At 39.5% G+C, this 18,938-nt stretch overlaps 1 protein-coding gene across 1 annotated transcript in view; it reads right to left on the reverse strand.

The window, feature by feature from the left end:
* Positions 1-230: 230 nt before the first annotated feature.
* Positions 231-18,938, reverse strand: part of ACYP2 (acylphosphatase 2) — a 38,921-nt gene continuing 20,213 nt past the window's right edge. Inside the window, exon 4 of the mRNA XM_084262446.1 lies at positions 231-851. Coding sequence (XP_084118572.1) covers positions 737-851 — 115 coding nt within the window. The 3' untranslated portion in view covers positions 231-736. The remainder of the gene's footprint in view (positions 852-18,938) is intronic.

An 18,938-nucleotide genomic window follows, 5' to 3' on the forward strand; every position in this document is an offset into this window, starting at 1 on the left:
GGGGTGCGTCATGTTGAATCAGGTTCCAACATCCATAGGGAAAATAAAGATCTTCAGTTCTAATATGAAGTTGAGAAAAGCAAACAGATCCTCACATCCATTATGGGCAGTATGGATGTAAGCTGTGGCTAGACAAGGAAACAGGGGTGAGAGGATCTTTCATCAGCTTGTCCCAAGACTTAACTTCATTATTAGAGAATTTTAAACCAGAGCTTTAGATAATCTTAGTTTGAGACAACATACATTTATTTTTAATTAGTACTCTATCTTAATTATCACAAATAACAGGTTCTATAATACAGTAAATATTACAATTTTTCCTTTACAATAAGTCTCTCAGGGTTCCAACTTTGTTGTTAAGTACTTTTGGTGAGATGACAGACAGCAGAATTGTTTATTATTTTGCATTTAAAAATGAATTGGTCTAAAGGTTCAGATCCATATGATTATATTAAATTTCATTATGCACAAATAATCACTGACACTTTTAACCATTTATCTAGATTTCAAGAGGCAATCAGTTAGATATTGGCAGTTGAGATACTAGACATTGACATTCATGGTGTTAAGTGTCTAATACAGCAACTAAGAATTCTTACTTCATGTGAGTAGGGACCATTTCTATTTATCTCTAGTATAGAAAGCATCCAAACGCTATTGTGACATTTTATGGAGGCACAGAAAACATCATGCAGCAGAAACATCGTAGTTTGGTGCTCAGTGATGTCATCTTCTGTTAGTATCTAGTGCTAAATCCAGAGAAGTCAAGCTTGGAAATCTCCTTCTCGTTGGAAAAGTTTGTTCGATCTATGCGGGAGCTTGGGCTTCCAACTTTAGTCAGCCAGGATTTCCTGCAAGAAAAGTGAAAGGGTTAGAGTGCAAAGAACGGTTTGTTCTATTGTCTGCCCTTCCTTTCTCCTTTAAAATCCCACCCTATTCAAAATGTGTTGATATTTCAAAAAGTATTACAAAATATTACATAAAAGCACATCTGAGTAAAGGCTAAAGCAGATTTACTTTAGTGATCCCTTTTAAGTGGTTATTAATAGCCTTAAGATAGGTATATACTCCCTTTGCAGACTCAGTTCCATGCTTTCAGCAAGGACCCAAAAGCCATTCTAGTTGAAGAGTATCATGAAGAACTCTTAACAGCCAGTCTGCCTTTTCTGAGAAGCAAAAGCTGAAAGGAAAATGATTTAAGTTCAAAACCAGCAAAAAGACGTAAAGCAACCAAAAATCAAAACAAATGTCACTAAGCAATACAAAGTTGTAATAATAGATTTTATACTTTAAACTACTGTGTGATACAACAGGGTGCACAAGCACTTGAGGTGCAGCAGATGACACTTCTTAGGTCTGGTTGAAAAAAATATCCTCTCTATTTTCTATTGTAATGAAGTTTCAGGAATAGACAAGTATTTCAGTGTATTGTAGTTAAGGAGAAATATTTCCACATGAATACTTTCTATACCTTTAATGATACATAAACTGGTATAGATACAGCTTTCATTAGTATTAAAATATATAGCTATTCATTTAAATCCCAATTGAAGACCATAAGTTGTCTTAACAGTAAAATTAATCCATTAAAGAAATCATACTAAGTATTGTAAAATGCAATGTTCTTGCAGTGAGACTTAATTTTACTGTCCATATGAGACAAAGTTGCTTATCTTGAGCCAGTAAATAAAGCCTTAGAGACCATCAGGGAAGATACAGAAACATGACAAGGTTTTTCAGACTATTTCTGACACACCACAGCACTGCAAAACATCAAGTGTCATATCCAGATAAAAGAGATGTCATTTTCTCCCAACTCTGATAGTCCTTCAAAGATTGGTCTCAGACTAGACCAGACCATTCCAAACCTGTATTTCAGACCTACACAACTAACCTTGTTCTTGAAACTCCACACAGTCTCTTGATTATGAAGAGATACACCTGTTTTCTTAAAGGAGTAAGGATGTATGTCCTACCACTCATGTATCCGGGCAGGCCAGCACCCCAGGGTCTCTCCCAGCACCCCTTTCCCACCTTAAGAACATCCAACTCACTGGTTCCTTTGGACAGGTGGCACCTAACAATTAGTTACTACCAGTACAGTTGCCCATCTCCTTCCAGATGCTTCTCTATAGCCCAGCAGCCAGTGACTCCCCTCACCCTAGGCATCCCCTGCAGCCCACCCACCCTGGCCTCCACATCTAGACAGGGCTGCTCACAGAAACACCCCCAAACAAGCGCTGACAGCTTTCCCAAGCACATCCCACACCCCAGGCATCATTACTGAAGCCGCTCAGAGCACATTTGCTCACCACTCTGGTTTTTACTCCATGAGCCCGGTGAGGACAACCTGCTGAGAACAGCTTCTCATACTCATACACACTTTATCCTCAACTCCTAGAATTTAAAACCAATTGCATCCATCACTTCCTTTGTATCATCTCATTAGCTAAACCAAACCCCACTAAGTGACTCTAGCTTGTTACCTAAGCAACCATGCAACATATTATTGGAAAACAACATCTGAAGAGCAGGTTTGTACTCTCCCAATTTAGGCTTTCAGAAATAGCCCAGCCATGGACAGAACACCAGGCAGGCACCTTCACCTTCCTCCCCAGCTGAGGCACATGTGCCTACCTGTTAACTTGTCAGAACAAAGCCTGACCAGGCCAAATCTGAAGAGTTCATGGGAAGTGATACTCAGTCAGCCTTGCCTCTAACACAAGGTGATACTAGCACAGCCCTGAACACCACCATCCCCTACTGCTTGTAGCATTCAAAGCAACTTCACTATTTCCAAGTAAGATTTATAGCATTTATAGAATAGGCTTCAGTTTAAAAACTGATTTATCCAAAAATAAATGGCTTGTTTGGCACTACTCTGACTGAGGACTTCTCCCACTGTGCTAAAAAGAAAGGTCTGTTTCTGCATTGGGGTTACAATCAAGCCCATAGCCAAGCAGTGCCCCTGTATCAAACCAGCAATGGGCACCGGATGCTTCTGTAGCAGGTCCTTTGCTGTATGCAGAGCCAAGCTGTTTCACCCTGAGATTCTAAGAGCATTAGACAGATCTGAAGAGTGACCCATGGCATTAATACTTGCTGAGATAGGCACAATTTCAGAGCATTTGTTTCTTTACCTTAACCACAGCATCACTTACAAGAAAAGGGTGCTTTTATTTAGAGGGAGAGAAAAATACAGGCACTGGCCTGTTTACACTTGATCTCACTTTGTTTGGGATAAAGCAGTGGAGAGAATGTTGCTTTCTGAAGATTGTATTTACATCTGTGACAGCATGTAGACCAGGACTGCAAATATTTATGAAATCTCCCCAAAATGTTGCTATATTCTGAAACAGTACTGTCAAGTTGTCATAAATCCTGTATTTAAACATTTACAGAAGAAATACGGATTTTTTTTCATTGCTGCCTGGCTTCTGAGCTTTTAGAAAAAACTTCATTCATGCTTTCTAGTCTTTTCAACCATACTACAACTATAAGGGCTAAAACCTTTTATTTTCTTTATAATCCTTGAATTCACATCTAGGTAAAACCTCTAGTAGCCTGTGTAGTAAAGATCTCTCACAGCTTACTGTAGAGCTGTTCCATTGTCCCTACACCTCTGCTCCTGCCACAGGAGCCTAGGAGTAAAAGGGGAATCTGGAAATAATTTACAGGGTTCAAGTGCTGTGAAAAAATAGCAGGATGGATACATTTCTTGGTAACAGAAGTGTTTGAAGATACTGTTTTGATGTAACTTGAATCAAGATAGCCTGAACAGTCACATTCAGCATTTTTATCTTAGCAAAAGCAATCAAGGCCTTAAGTAAGGTGAAAAGAGATTCTGAAGAAAGCATAAAGGATTCTGGGGAAAACTGCTAACCTTTTGGTGCAAGATAAGGTGAAGGGGACTCAATCTGTACAGCGAAGTACAACCCTTCCATCCTTCCTCTTCTGTTTTTTTGGGGGAATGGGGGTTTAGCTCTCAAAACTATGATCTAGCTTGGAGTAGAAGCCTGAAGCCACCTGACCTGAAATGCAGCCACCTCTAGAACTCAAGAGTCCTCTGTGCTGCTGTAGATACCACTGCATGCCCCAGGCAAAGAGTAGCAGGTGGTGTTCCGACTGTTGTGCCTGCTGCCTGACCCACCACTAAAACCACTCCAGGCAGAAGGCCACACTAGGTCAGAATCAGTTGCCTGCACTTCATCACATGCCCACACCATTTGCAGATCCATACCTGCAAGAGGAAGGGGGAAGAAGTAGAGGGAGAACAAGGCAAAGTGCAAGCGAGGGGAATTTAATGTATTTATTAGAACAGCCCCACCAGAGTCCACTGAATTGGAGTTGTGACATTACTTGAGGATTAAAACAGAAGAAAAAAAGCCAGCAGTGCTCTAAGGATTTCAGGCCAAGTAGTGGGTGAGCTGAAAAGGAAGCAGCCTGCTCCAGCGTAGGTGAGGTACCCTAGAATAGCACGGGAGCCCATAGGTGTGGGGAAAGACTGCACTGTCACTGCCTGAGCACTGGCTGCTCAGGGCATCCCAATGGGAATTCCTGGCCTGCTGGATATTTAGCAGAAGTTCTGGAACTGCTTTAGAAAGGGGAGAGAGGTATTTAATCAAAACTAGTGTTTGACTTTGTTTTTAAACACAGCTGTCAAACCCATGTTGGTAATTGGTTTGTATTTCTTCCTCTTCTGTCAAGCCCTGCTGCACCCAGTGCCAGCACTGCTCCAGGGAATTCCTGAGGAGCTTCTCTCCTGGGCACCATTCAAAAGTAGCAACAGCAAGGGGAGGGTAGCAGAATCTGATACATTAAAGATAGAAGTTAGGTGTGAGAATACTTATTAAGCTTTGAACACATGTTCTCGTGCTGCGTTTCTACTTATATATCTGAGAAAATGCCTTATATGATCACCACATTGTGTACATTACTGCAAGACTTACCATAAATATCATCAATACTAGGTTGCCCTGGCTCAGAACTTGGCTCTGCATGCCTCCAATGTATTGTTTTAATTATGTTAAGTCTTTAGACTTGATTTTGTTCATTCTGGGATAATGAAGAGGTAAAGCTATTGTTATTTTTTTCATGCATGCATGCAAAGATCTCTTGTGGATATTCGTTTTGGTGAATTTCAAGTAGAATTTAAGAATTTACTTAAACATGGCATCATAAGAAGCATTTCTATTCAAGTTGTCAGACTACCTCTGGGTTTAAACAGTGTTAGGCAAGTGACATTTGACTTTTTAGATCTTATCAGAGAAAACCAGGCAACACTGCAGAAATTCGTTCCAACAAAGAATAAATGAAAACTAATCCCTAATTCAGTTGTTTTAGTAACTTAAACCAGCTTTTATGTCCACACTGACCTACAAAGAGTACAAGACAAAAGAAAACTTCCTGTTAAGCTTCTATGCTGTCTTCCCAAAGCAATAAACATACTAGAAAGCCAGAAGCAGCAAAAAGGCCTATTGTGTTTTTCCCCTTATAGTACAGCTGCTTCTGCAGGGTATGATTTGTCTCATAAAAGGCAGACTAGGAATTTTGGCTAACTCCCCTCCACTGCACAGTGGCCATTTAAAGTTATTTCTTATTCCACATCTATTAAACCTACAGCCACAGGAAGCTTAAATGTGGAGGCACTGTTGCTGTTCATATCCCAGTCCAGGCTTCTGGAACAGAAAAGCTAGTTCTAATGCTTAGAGAGTGATTAGCACCCACCACTCACATAGCCTGTATGGAAAACAAATGGCTGTGTTATAGGCCTGAATAAAGAGTAAAATACTACTGCTTCTGGCCCTTAATTTTATACCTAAAAACACTAGGTAAATCCTTACCGTTGTTATTTCCAAGCAACCCATTTGGACCATCACAATGAATCATCCCACTCTGACCAATTAACAGTTTTACATTAACTCATCATACAGTTCAAACCACCACTACAGTAACAGGAGCCCAGTAACAACCATCCACATGGAGAATTCCTATCAAACCAACACATATTCACAGTCCAGGAAAGCTTTCAAATAAGCTAGAGAACACCAGATGACAAATGCAATGAAGAATTTGAAAGACAACCCTTTTCTGTTCTCTGGTAATGAGGTTCACAGACATTAGAGCCATGAGGACCAGCCCCCTACATTAACATGCTTTCTGTATCATCTCTGTCATTCTCAGATGACAGATTCACATGGAAGAACACCAATTATTATTATCCAAGAACTAAAAATAATGCCAGGCCAAACCAGTGGATTCTATCCAGCACCACTGGGATCCCTGCTGTTTTCCTCAAAAGTCTCCCTTACTTTACAGGTACTTAGGACAGCTGAGAGACCAAAACCAAGACAGCTCACCAAGATGCAAACACGCCCTTTCCAATAAAAAACGCACTATCTTAAGAGGGAAGCATCATCCTTTTCAAAGCCTTGCATAACAGAGCACTGAGCAAGTCCCAGCGAGAAAGCTTAGTACGTCCAGTGCTGCAGCGACTGAGCACCAGTTCCCCTTTCCCTACAATACCACCACTTAAATACCTGGAGCAGGCTCACTTCCACACACACAGGCATGACCCCTTCCATCAGAGTACCTTCTTCAGCATTTCCATGTGAACACACATTAGGTCATCCATTCAGCTGGTCCTTGCACTGGAGCACATGTACAGTTGCTTTCGTACACACTCAACATCTGCTTGCTCATTTCTATATGGAGAACAAAACCCACCCCTCAGATTGTCATATGTCTCAGCCAAGGCAATTTTAAGCTGCAATATTTCAGATCTATTGGCACTTCACATTTTCTTCTTACTCTTAGGCCAACTGACTGATCTATGTTTGGACTTAGAAATTATCATTCAAGAAAAAGTAACCACAAGTTCTAGCCCCTACTGAGTGGACACTGTAGACAGACATGTAATAAACAAGAATTCTTAGGCATTCAGCTAGCTTAGCTCAGTTTTTCCCACTGTCTTTACACAATGAAATTGCACAATCTAAATTGCACAGTTTCAAAGGAAGCAGCTACACCTATCTTTTTAGCCTGCAATCTGACCTTTTTCAAAGGCAACTACGATATAGTAGGCATGTTACCATCTGAATTATGAGATCAGGAAAATGTTTCAGTGATGTTGTATTAGAAAGTACAACTGTTCAGACAAACACCAAGTAGATTATACCAGCTAGTCTGCTAAATCTTACACAATGAGAACATTTCCACCTTGTCAAGACTCTTAAAATGCTGCAGGGTTTTGGGGTTTTTTTGCATTGTATCTACAATAAGAGGCAGGAAAAGCTTAACATAAGGATATGATAGAGATTTACATTCTTTACTCAACAGGAGCTGTTTGTGGTTTCCAGCACCCCAGAACATGCTCTTGAGATGAGCCCAGCAGGGTATGTTTACAAGGATGGTAACATTGTATACAGATGTATATGTAATATTTCCTGGACATAAAATCCCCTTTGCAATTGATTACATTTGTTACCAAGACCTAGGCCTTGTGACATGTATTATTTATGGTTTCCCTAAATAACAGGGACAGATCTCACTAACAAGAGTCACATACTTGCCACAGACACTCCTGGGGAAGCCCCCAGACACAGCAGCCAGCCTAGGCAGCCGAGGCACAGGAGATATGCCAAGCATCTGGCATGCTGTCCCTTAGGGAAGGGCAGACACCTTCTGGAGGTCACCACATCCTAAAAATGTTGTTTATGGTAAGAAAGTTTTCATTCCTTAGCATGTTACTTTATGAAGTTCCCTATGACCTTACATACATTAAAAAACCTATTTTTAAAAGACTAAGATAAAGATTTTTCCCTATTAGCTACATAAGTTCCAAAAATGTTTCACTTGCAGTTTTAAGTCTATAAAATGATACAGATCATCTTCACAGGAAGGCATTAAATATAGCTACAGAAGCAATTCAAGTCACAATCCCAAACTACTCTGACAGACGGTATCATGGATATATCAGCTAAGATCTTGAGATAACAGAACTAAGCTACCTGATTTCCTACACATCTACATTGTTCAAATCTGCTTTGTAGCATCTCTAATTGTTAGGCTCTGTACTTTCTATTAATATCACAAAAAACTCAATAGAAAAAGGTCCCTTCACGTGAGCTGCAAGCATGCTTATGGCAAAGCCCCTTCCTGTGGTCTATCAACTGTCATCACTGATATACTCACTCAGAAATAAGCACACTTAACATCAGAGCTCCAAGCTATTTAAGGAAGCTATCAGAGCATGAACTCATATTGTGGTTCAGTGTTGCCTTGTGTAAGAAAGATACTGGTTGAAGAAAGGTTTTTAATATTTATTGACACGAAATCTGATCCATGTTCTTGCTGTCCAGTAGGTCTCGTGAGCTGCATCATACTAAACCTGATTTCCAATGTATTTATCTAAAAAGGGTTCTATTTATTTGCAACACTGACAAAAATAATTTTGTTCCTAGAAAAAACATCGTTTTTTCCTACAGAAATAAATCCAGACAAAACTCTGAACTGTCACCTTCAAGGCAGCTATGGCATCCAGTATTTAAGTTACCACTTACAGAACACAAACCAGCCACTTTGAGTTTTTGTTGTGAGGGTAGTGGGCTTGATCTTTCCTTCTAAACTTCCCATTAGTTTTGGACATCTTCCTCCTGACCCATTAGATCCTGCCCCTTCAACTATACACTTTTTGTATCGAGAGCTTCAGACTTCAAAAGCCAGAATAAGAGCCCCATTCCACTGAAGACAACATCACATATCTACTGAAGTCAACAGCAGCACTTCTGCTGACAGCGAGACAGATTTGGCCTCTGCTTTGACAAGATTTAAACAAAAATCTACTGCTACTTACAAGAAATAAACATCTGAAAGAGCCCAAACCACTGAAACCACCTTCGGAAGACAAGTGGTCCCTACTGTTTTCACGTATTCTCTCCAAATCGGCATTGTTAACTAGTAACAAGCATCTCATCTTGCATAGTTGGAATTTTGTCATCCCTTATGCTTTGAGCAGTGTAAGCTGCTGGAGCAGAAAGGTGCATCAGGAAGCAATTTGGCAAAAAGATGGTTTGGGTCAACACATTAACAGGCCCAGGAAACACTTTTCTAACTCATTAAATGTGCAGTGAGCTGGGCAATGCCGTCTACTGCAAAGAATTTCCATTTTAGAACACATTGATCCTTTTTTCAGCTAACTGCATATTCCTTTGACATGTGTACGAACTAGCTAAATCTCTGTTTATCTTTAATATTTTCTAGCCCAAATAACTTGCTGCATTTCCATTCACTTGTTTAAAACATATTTCTGGAAGAGCTATGGGCAAAGAGCTAAGAACATAGGCTTTGACAATGAAGCACTAAGAGTTAAGTATTATGAGTTCAGTAAAAACCAGCTCTCTCCATTTTTAGGTACATGATTAAGCATAGCCACTACTAGATTTAAGAGCACTGGTGAGGAAATGCCACCTTGCCACCAAACTACTGTCACAGAAAGGTTTTTATAACAGCAGAGTAATGTATAATTTCTTAATATACAACATGTTTTGGTATTTTGTGAAATGCTTGGCAAGAACATAATTACTGGCCAAAGTACAAGTACGTTCCTAAACTCATAAATCTCCTTTTCTTCACCTTTCCCTCAAGCTTCAAGAGCTGTCAAAAAGAATCAAACATCTCATTGCTTTTCTGTAATTTATATCTTTTCCTTGCTTTCCCTTCCCCCTTTTTGAAACTGTATTCTGCCTGGACAGTTAAAGCAGACAGATCTGTTTGATTACTTTCACACTGTACAGTGCTGCAGGGACCATGGAAGTTTAGTAACAGGAATTGAGCTACAAAAAACATCCTAGAAACCCAGTCATTTCACTAGCAGCTAGTTTCACTGAAATTCACTGCACACAGATGTTTTGTTAATATCATGCTTGACAAAACCTTGCCTTTGTAGCTAATTGCCAGTGCCTCATTAAGGCACAAAAGGATGAGCCTGAGTGCCATGCTAGTCACAACTCACCACTTCAAAGCAAGTTCTTTCCCATTGGGAAGCTCACACACCCCACAGAAAGGGCTTTCCAACAGAACTCAGGGAACCAGGGTAATTCACTGGTGCAGTTACAAACACTCTCAGCTCCATGACATCCTCCCTGAGTCAGAAGGTTTCCTCTGCTCATGATCACCTACATCCAGGCCCTCTCTGTGTTAACTGGAAGATTCTGGACTCAAGTGTACCAACAGACACATTTAGAATGTATTCAGGACAGCAATCTGAACTTACTTACAAGCTACTGAGGAATTAAAATAGCTCATTTCAAAGACCTAATTTCAAGATAAAGTTTGAGTGACTTGGTGCTTCCAGTGACCAAGACTTCCAAAGGCAGAGAGCTGAACTGCTGACATTAGAGACTGGCTGGTTTCCTAGAATAAAGTCTTCCAAAAGGCATGCAGTCATGGTCTTTGAATCTGCTCAGGAAGGTCTGTTTGGCCATTTAGAAGTGCATGGAGAATTAGAGATGTTTCCTTTTTTTGCAACACCAAAACCTTAGAAACAAAACAAAACAAATGATTTGAGGAAGAGTTATGCAAGCTTATAAAAGTTAGCAGCATGTGATTAGGGGGGACTGTTCTGAAGTAACAATTTCACTGAATTCATGCCAGAGCAGTTCATGTCATTATGCACTTGATAAAAACTGTAGTATGATCCAGCTTCCTTGTCCAGAAAAAAAATCTAAACACTGAGTTAAATCAGTTAAATACAAACTTTACAGCAACTGCAATGAAATTCAGGATGTAGTGCACAGCGGATGAAAAGGGTGGCTAGACCACAGGTTTGGCTCCTGATAGACACTAAAAGCCTTCAGGAATTCAAATGCCAATCCTGAGACAAGCAAGGCCTGATGTTTAATACTTGCAATTATATGATAAATTTAATCACCAAACAGATAACTGAGATCAGGAAGGAGTTCAGCACACATCTTGAGCAAATCACACTTCAGGGTCTCAAACTGGCTACCAATAAAAGGAGAACAGATCACATGAAAAGCCCAGTCAAATACTTGACTGACCATGGTGTAAATCTATGGCAGAAGACAAGTCCCCACCTTTCACAGCAGTATTTAATTCTCAGATCACCATTTCATTCAACATACTACTAAAATTGCAGAGTTTATATATAAATATAATGCCATAAGCTATCTAGTACACAGCTGAGTTTTCATCACAACAAGGAGAACTTCACCACAGAACTTACATTGAAGTTAAAACTGCAAGTCTAACTCTCCTGGACCTCTATGAAATTGTCAGTGTACAGGGCGTAGCATCAGTAAAGCAACACCACTGTATTACAAGTGAAAAGTTTATGTTTAACTTCACTCTCCTGTTCCTAACTTCACCCTCCAAAGCTTGCCACAAGAGTAGCATTTCAAGTATGGAGCTGTAAGAGTTAACATCAATGTGTCTGCAAGTAAAGAGTATCTCTACTCTTACTAGAGAACAATTTTTTTTGAGAGCACAACTTTTTTCTTACATAAAAGCAGCAAAAAGAATTTTTATTTACTGAAAACAGCACATCCGTTTTGGCTTTGAAGTTAACACAGGATGTGAGTCTTGTCTACATACTTTCTGGTTTACTTCAAACAATGGAAACAGGAGTTCATAATTCCAGTATTGACAGTGCTTTTACTAGTAGGTACAAATCATTGTTTCTTGTTCTTCTTCACTTTAAGCACAATTGCATGAAGGAGGTGGTTTCTATCATTAGTTATCCTTATATAGTAATACTGCATATAAGGAAAGTATTATCATGTTCTCTTCAGTTTTTATTCCCTCAAATTAGATAAAACTCCACGTCAGCTCTAAAATAATTATTTCCACCCCATTTGTTTTAATTGTTGGACATTTGAAATATTGATAAAGCACAGGTACGACCAGCAAGCACCAGCATAGAAAGAGACAAAAGCCTAAAGCAACAGGGCAGCTGGCAGAAGATAAGCTTTCTTACCTAAACACATACACAGCCCTTGGATTAAGCAAAAGCACAGTGAAAAAAGAGGAGGAACCCTCAAGAGAACAAGTTACCAGAACAGAAAGCTATGCATAAACAATTCAGGCCTCAAGCTCCATGTTTCGCTTTAATACAGTTACATTTACTATGAGCACATGGGATGAAAAGGCTTACTGGCCATAGCTTTAACAAAAGCCCTGAAGAGTTCACTATTGCTACATGAAAACTGGGGATTTTCAGGTAAAGTGGGGTAAAGAATACTTAAAATCTCTTCTACAATGGTACTATCTAACATTCAAACTGTACTCTTTCCTGATATGCTTTTAAAGTAAATTCAGTTTAAAAAAAAAATTCCCCATCCCAGGCAATTACTTATTATTTACTGTTCTTCAGGGCACCTCAGTGAAATGTGGAAGAGACTATGTTTTCTAAGGAATGCAAAACACTTCCCTTAGGGCAAAATTCTTTCAGATAATGAAACTGTTGCATGATGGATGCTGGCTAGAGGATACAAATCATTCCAGCTGATCAGAATTTTTTTAAAGCAAATTATTTTCCATTACTTTATGTGCATTTACCATTTTTTAATAGGCAAGACAGATTTACGTTAAAATAATATACATCCACTAAGTATTTATCAGCAGTACCCAGGGAATATGGGCCAAGTGGCCCTACACTCACCCCATCAGTTAGAAAGAGCTCAGCACAGTAGTAAACAGGGGTAGCATCAGCCAACTACAAAGTAATAGTAATGGCCCTGCTGGGAATGGTGGCTCAGTGAGAGAGGGTCTCTTCAACTGAAACTAAACCCTATGAAAAGACAATGAATTGAGTGTAACTGGTACTAAACCCTATGAAAAAAGATGACAAATGGAGTATAGCTGTGACAACCACATTCCACCATATGCCTTCCAGGAATCTCTAGTCAAAAAATAGGACTTACATAAGCCACCAGAAAACCCAAACCAAGTAAATTCTATTTCGTAGAAGGTTCAAGAACATTTTAATCTAGCAAGTGAAACTGGGCACCAAAAAATACTTTTAGATCTGAAATACTAAAATACTTCCTTTTCAAGAAAATATTTCTGTGCAATAGTTCCAGTCAGTGTCTCAGTTGTACCTGCAAGTCTGAGATATTGCTAAAAATACCTTTTTCAGCTTAAAATAGCCATGATAAAGTTGTCACTTCTCCTCCCAGCGAGCCTGCCTTTGCATCTTGTTTCAGTTACACCCTAGCACAGCTGGTTCAGGGCACCTGCTGTGCTGTCAGACTGGCACCCCCAGAGTGTTTTAAGCATTTGGCCTTGCAATCCTAATTTGCAAAGCAACTGAGGCAGCATCAGTTGGACAGTGCTGCTGGTACCTGAGATGACCCCACCAAAATACCACATAAAGATATTCAAGGATGCAGGTAGAGATCTGTTACCTATTGCTCCAAACGTGTTTATATTTCCCTGTATTTTCACTTACTCTGCTCTACTGACATCACACACCACCTGGTTCTTTGCCATACAGATCCCAGCTGACTTTCTGGTTAATGATGTCCTTAGTGACATTCTGATTGTTCCTGCCACTCAAGTGGGACTACATTCCACCCTGAACTTACAAGCCAGTGAGTCTTTTTACTCCAAGTTGCACATCCTCCCTAGCCTTACAGCACTTCAGCTGCGAGCTAAAACCATTTTCTGACCTTGCAAGAAAAAACATTAATTAAAAAGCTAGTTAATTGAGCTCTTTAAGGTCTGTCTCACTCTTCATCTGCAGTTCACTTCATTAAGAAGTACAAATTCTTCAAGTTTCTGCGCATTTAAAGTCTTAGTCAATTCGCAAATGGGCAACATGAAGAAGTTACATTACAAACCACTCCTGAGGTTTATCACATAAGCATGTGCAGCAGCATGGCCCCTCTACAGCAGCAGGGCCCATCCTTCCCTCACACTCATTCCTTTCTTTTCCCATGCTGCCTCTCAGGCTTCTCCACAACAGCACACAGAGGGACCCACCACTGGGACAGGGTTCACTACACAGCACCAAGCCATGTGCAGAGCCATGTGCAGCTACACATTGTGGTCCCTCACACCAGAGACCTGCAAAGTACATGAAAATGCAGACCTGGCTTTACTGTGTTATTGCCTTCAATGTGTTTTACTTAAACTGATGTCTAAACAATATATATCAGATCTCCACATCACTAGAAACACTGGCCAGTTTTTGTTCTTTAATTATGCTTGGAATTTTTAACCTCCTAAATTTTTGAAGAAATAGTATAACTAACTTTAAAGATTTACCTAAGGAAAAGGTACCAACATCCATTCCAAAAATTCAAATCATAGGGCATTTTAGCCCAAGCAAAGCACTGAAAGCTCTGAGGAATTCATTAATGCAATTAAGTTAGGATGCAATTCTAACACTCTTTAGACAAAAGTATGAGCTTTCATTCATTTCTTCTGACATACAAAAAATATTAACTGACCCAAACAGGTAGAAATATGCAAAAATAATGTAATATTTAAGAATCTTACTGCACTAGTATGCCACTACTAACAAGCCCAAATTATAACAAGACTCCTGCATGATATTAGGAACAGAGCTGGTTTTGAACACTTTAAACTCATAGAATTAGAACACAATGCAAGACATCTTCATGGTGAAAATGATTTGTTGGAGTATTTCCAACTAGGGTCAAGTTGGAATACACAGGCTGCAATTAAAACATGTTTAAAACACTGATTAACCAGAAAAAAAATCTTTTGAAGGCTGGGGTTTAAGCTGCAACATGCTGCAATCTGTACAGACAGCTCAAGTGAACCCATTGGTACTGAGGGCCTGAATCCCACACAGTAAACACTTCAGATATCACAGGGGAAGGACAGAAGAGGTATCTTGAATTAAAACTGATTTTAAGGTGTTTCTGTTCTTCCTAATACTCCTATCAAAAGCAATACTTAATTCCAGAGGAATCCTGGAATTCTTCTGTGATTAAGCACCTCCATCAACCACAGACACCTCCAGAACATTCATCCTTAAATAAATCAGATGTGGGCTAAGGCTTGCAGGTAAGCACCATGTTAGGCTTGAAATGCCTCATCATGCCTGCTACTGTAAGACAAACTGTGTTGTGTTTTGTTCTGCAAACACAGAGCAGTGTCACATGTTACTCCTTTAATTCAAAGATCTAATTGGAACCAGACACTGCAAGTACAGTATTTGAAGAAGGCAAGGCATTAAATACCAAAACAAGATTCTCTGTGCTATTATACATCTTTCTAGGCAAGGCAGTAGACAAGGGTAATAGTATATTTATAACCAACACTTTTAAACTTCCAAGTGCTTCATACTCCAGTCTCCCCCTCATGCTCACTGTTACCACAGCAGTGTTCCTAGGAGGTTTAATTTGGCTCATCTTATATCCCTCAACACTCTGCCTGCTGCAGAAATAGCATAAGCAGAACAGGGGTGGGGTGACAGAGGCACAAATCCACAATTCCCTCTAGCTTAGCATTCATATTTCCGCCGCCTGTTTTCTGGGAACTTGGAATTTCTTCCTGCAAACACAAGTTTCACACAGCCAGCAAGAAAAGAGTCAACTATTCACCCATTTTGCTAGACCCTGTGCCTACAATGTTCAAATAACAAGACACAGCTATCAACAACTTCATATGCATTCTGTTCAGCAGTTAGAAACAATAGTTCTACCAAAGTCTTTCCAACTTCTACTTCCATAGAACTGAAATTCCATTAAAGCTATAAACCAGCTTTATTGAAATATTTTAATTACATTTGACAATCCCAAACTGCTGTTTTAGTTAGAAGTGTTCTTCAGTATTATCCAGCAAATTTAAATTCATCCCTTTTCTCATGGCATTGATTCCCTTGCAAAGTAGATGAAAAACAGAATTCTACTCATGCAGTGTGCGAAAGAAGTATCTAGAAGGCAAAAAATAGACAGCAGCTTCTACATATGCAAGTAGACAGACATCTAGTGTGAAAACATTGAACTACATAATCCTTGCTGGTATGCAGTATAGGCTAATTTAAATTAAGATATGAATTTTTTAAATGACAAGAGAACCAAACACAACAAATCCAACCCACTTCAATTTTTCTTTTCAAATTGCTGCACAGAGCCCAAAACGTTGGGCTAGTGACTATAGAAGCATAGCTTCTACAAGAGAAGACACAAGAGGTTAGCAGTGAATCTTACATCATGATAGAATCAGGAAAAAATTGAGACCAGACACCAAGGACAGGAGCACAAGATGGTCCAGCAGAAAGTCTTTTTCTAGCCTTGGAACAAGGTGAACTAGAAAATTTGTTGCAGACAGAGACAGAATGACTCCATGACTTGTTTTAAGAGTTTGACTAAAACCTGGAATACCTTAATTTCTGTGATGTAGGCCCAAAGCCTGATGAGGGGTGGTAGAAGTAGTCTACACACAACTATCTTTAGCACAAAGCACACAGAAATAAGTTACGTTGCAGACCAGACAAGGTAGTGGTATGACTATGAAAAGCACTTTAAGGTTGAACCCCAGTATCCACATCATTATTCTGGAATTTAGCATATTAAATATCTTTAACCAAAGATGTCTTCATTCCTGCAATGCAGTAAGTGTCTGTCACCTTTTTATTCCTTCCAGTATCATGCTTAAAGACCACAGTAACATTGGTGGATATTTTGAATGCAACCACACTTTCCTGTCAGTTCCAGGTCTATTTGCACCTTCCTGTCTGGAGTAATTTTGTAAAAATACTACCTAAAAACCAGTATCTTAAAAGCTGACAAACACATTCACACTACAACTCCCACCCCTTATGACTCATTTACTATAACAATAGTAAAACAGGTGATCATCTCCTCTGGCCCTTGCCAAAACCTCCCCAGGCCTATTCATTTCATGCCCATGTGTTTAAATAGTAGATGCTTTCCAGAAACAAATCGTACCAGCCTATTCCTGTATTTGTGCAACAACCCTTGTCTGCACAGCCTCCTTTTTGTGTCACTGCTGAGAACAGCTCTAACAGACAGACTTCCAGCCCAAACCAGTTTACAAGCCTCTTACCAAGAAAGAGTGGAACTACACAGCAGCAGCTGGAGCTGTTTGAGAGCTCATGTACATGGATGTTCTCACCCCAGGTATTCTTAGAGACACTACTCTCAGCCTCATCCACCCCCAGCCTTATGCTCAGTGTGTGAACACACATGATGGATCAAACGTTTGTATCTTGTTTCTTCCTCAGTCACAGCATTAAGGAATTAAAAAGCCTTTGAAATGGTCCTGAGGGAGAAGGGCAGGAGCATGGAAATAATGATGCATAAGGACAAGGTAATCTCAAAATACTCAAATATGTAAAACACTACAGTAACTGCCCCTATTCACACGAAGAAGCCCTTCAGATCACCCAGTATTTTGCATTTAGCATCACCTAATAAGCAGCAAACAGCAGAGACTGTGTACATACATGTATCCAAGAAAAAAATCTCCCATTTATTTCTGTATTTCTCACCATATTTCTCAACTCAGTATTTTTTTTCTCCTCATCTGCCTCAGATCCAAAAGCACTTGCGATTACATAGTGACTCCTGATAGCCTACTGCCCTGAGTGATAGTTAATTGCCAGAATTTGATAGAAATACGATTCCATATTGGCTCAATATGTTAATCAACTGCATTTCTAATGTTGTAGATGTGACCCAAGGCTTGTTTTTACTCAGAAAAACTTGGAACTCAAGGGAACCTCTCTACAACAAGTGATGACTCCGGGATAAGCTCTGGAAATAGTAAATGCATCTGAAAAATAAAAATAGCTTCTCACTGTTCCACTTTTGCAAGGGCAAAACAGAATCCTGTAAGCCTACTCACTGAATTAAAGCTCTCCTGACAGTAACTGTACTATGCATATCAAGTCAACCAGAAAAGTTTCTTGGCACCATTTGAACTCCATGGAGTTCTAAAGAGAAAGCTAAAATGAGTTTGCACAATACCAAAGACCTTGCCAATCCCAAATACATCCAGTTATGCTCCCCAAGATAATGATTTTCAGAAACTGTAGACAAGAAAACCCTGAAAAGACAAAATCCCCTTCTTGTCAATTTTTGTTAGTTTAGTATTGCTGGGTTACTAGAACATAACTGGAGAAATGCCCAATAAAGATCTATGACCACACCCAAGTTAGCTACTCCAAAAACATACTGAAAACAAAGTACTATGGGGTTTCGGAACAAGCAGCCTAAGTTTTGTTTTCCTAAGTGTCTGACAGTAAATCTTTAGATTTACTTAACTCCATTCACAAATTAGATATATAATTTATAGGCTATCAGGTTACATTTAAAGCTTACTCCTATCAAAAGCAGATTGTCTCATCACCTCTCCCACAGCAATCTTGACACTCAGTCCTACTCTGTACACATGTATTTTCTCACTGACACAGGCAGTTTAAAGACCACCACAGTTGAAATATGATAAATCAGGACAGATTTTGTATGCAACTACAGGAACAGAAACACCCCAAGTCACAAATTAAACACCTCCCCACACCCTAGTATACAAACTCCACACTTCAAAAGAAAGGGTACAGGGGATGAAGGAACACAGAATGGATTAAAGAAGCAAACCCATCCTGAAGCAGCACATGAGAATCTTGCTGTGGAGAACCCTTAATTATGAACCGGTTGATATTTCACACCATACTTCATTGGTTTGAGCTACACACACCCACCCCTCCATTATTTTAACACTGCTGTGAGGCTGACAAGTTTAGAGCCCCCCTCTAGATTCAGGTATCTTTTTTCCCCAGAGAAAAAACTCAGAATTCAGTTGAACCAACTACCAAACCTTGATTTGAGATCTGCTTTTTCTTATTTGTCAGTAGTAATGCACCAAGTCTGCTTAAAAGCAGCTTAAATATATCTTGGCATTACTGGAACATAATTCTTCAT

Source organism: Gallinula chloropus (assembly GCF_964237585.1).
Source record: "Gallinula chloropus genome assembly, chromosome: 3".
Classification (NCBI taxonomy): domain Eukaryota; kingdom Metazoa; phylum Chordata; class Aves; order Gruiformes; family Rallidae; genus Gallinula; species Gallinula chloropus.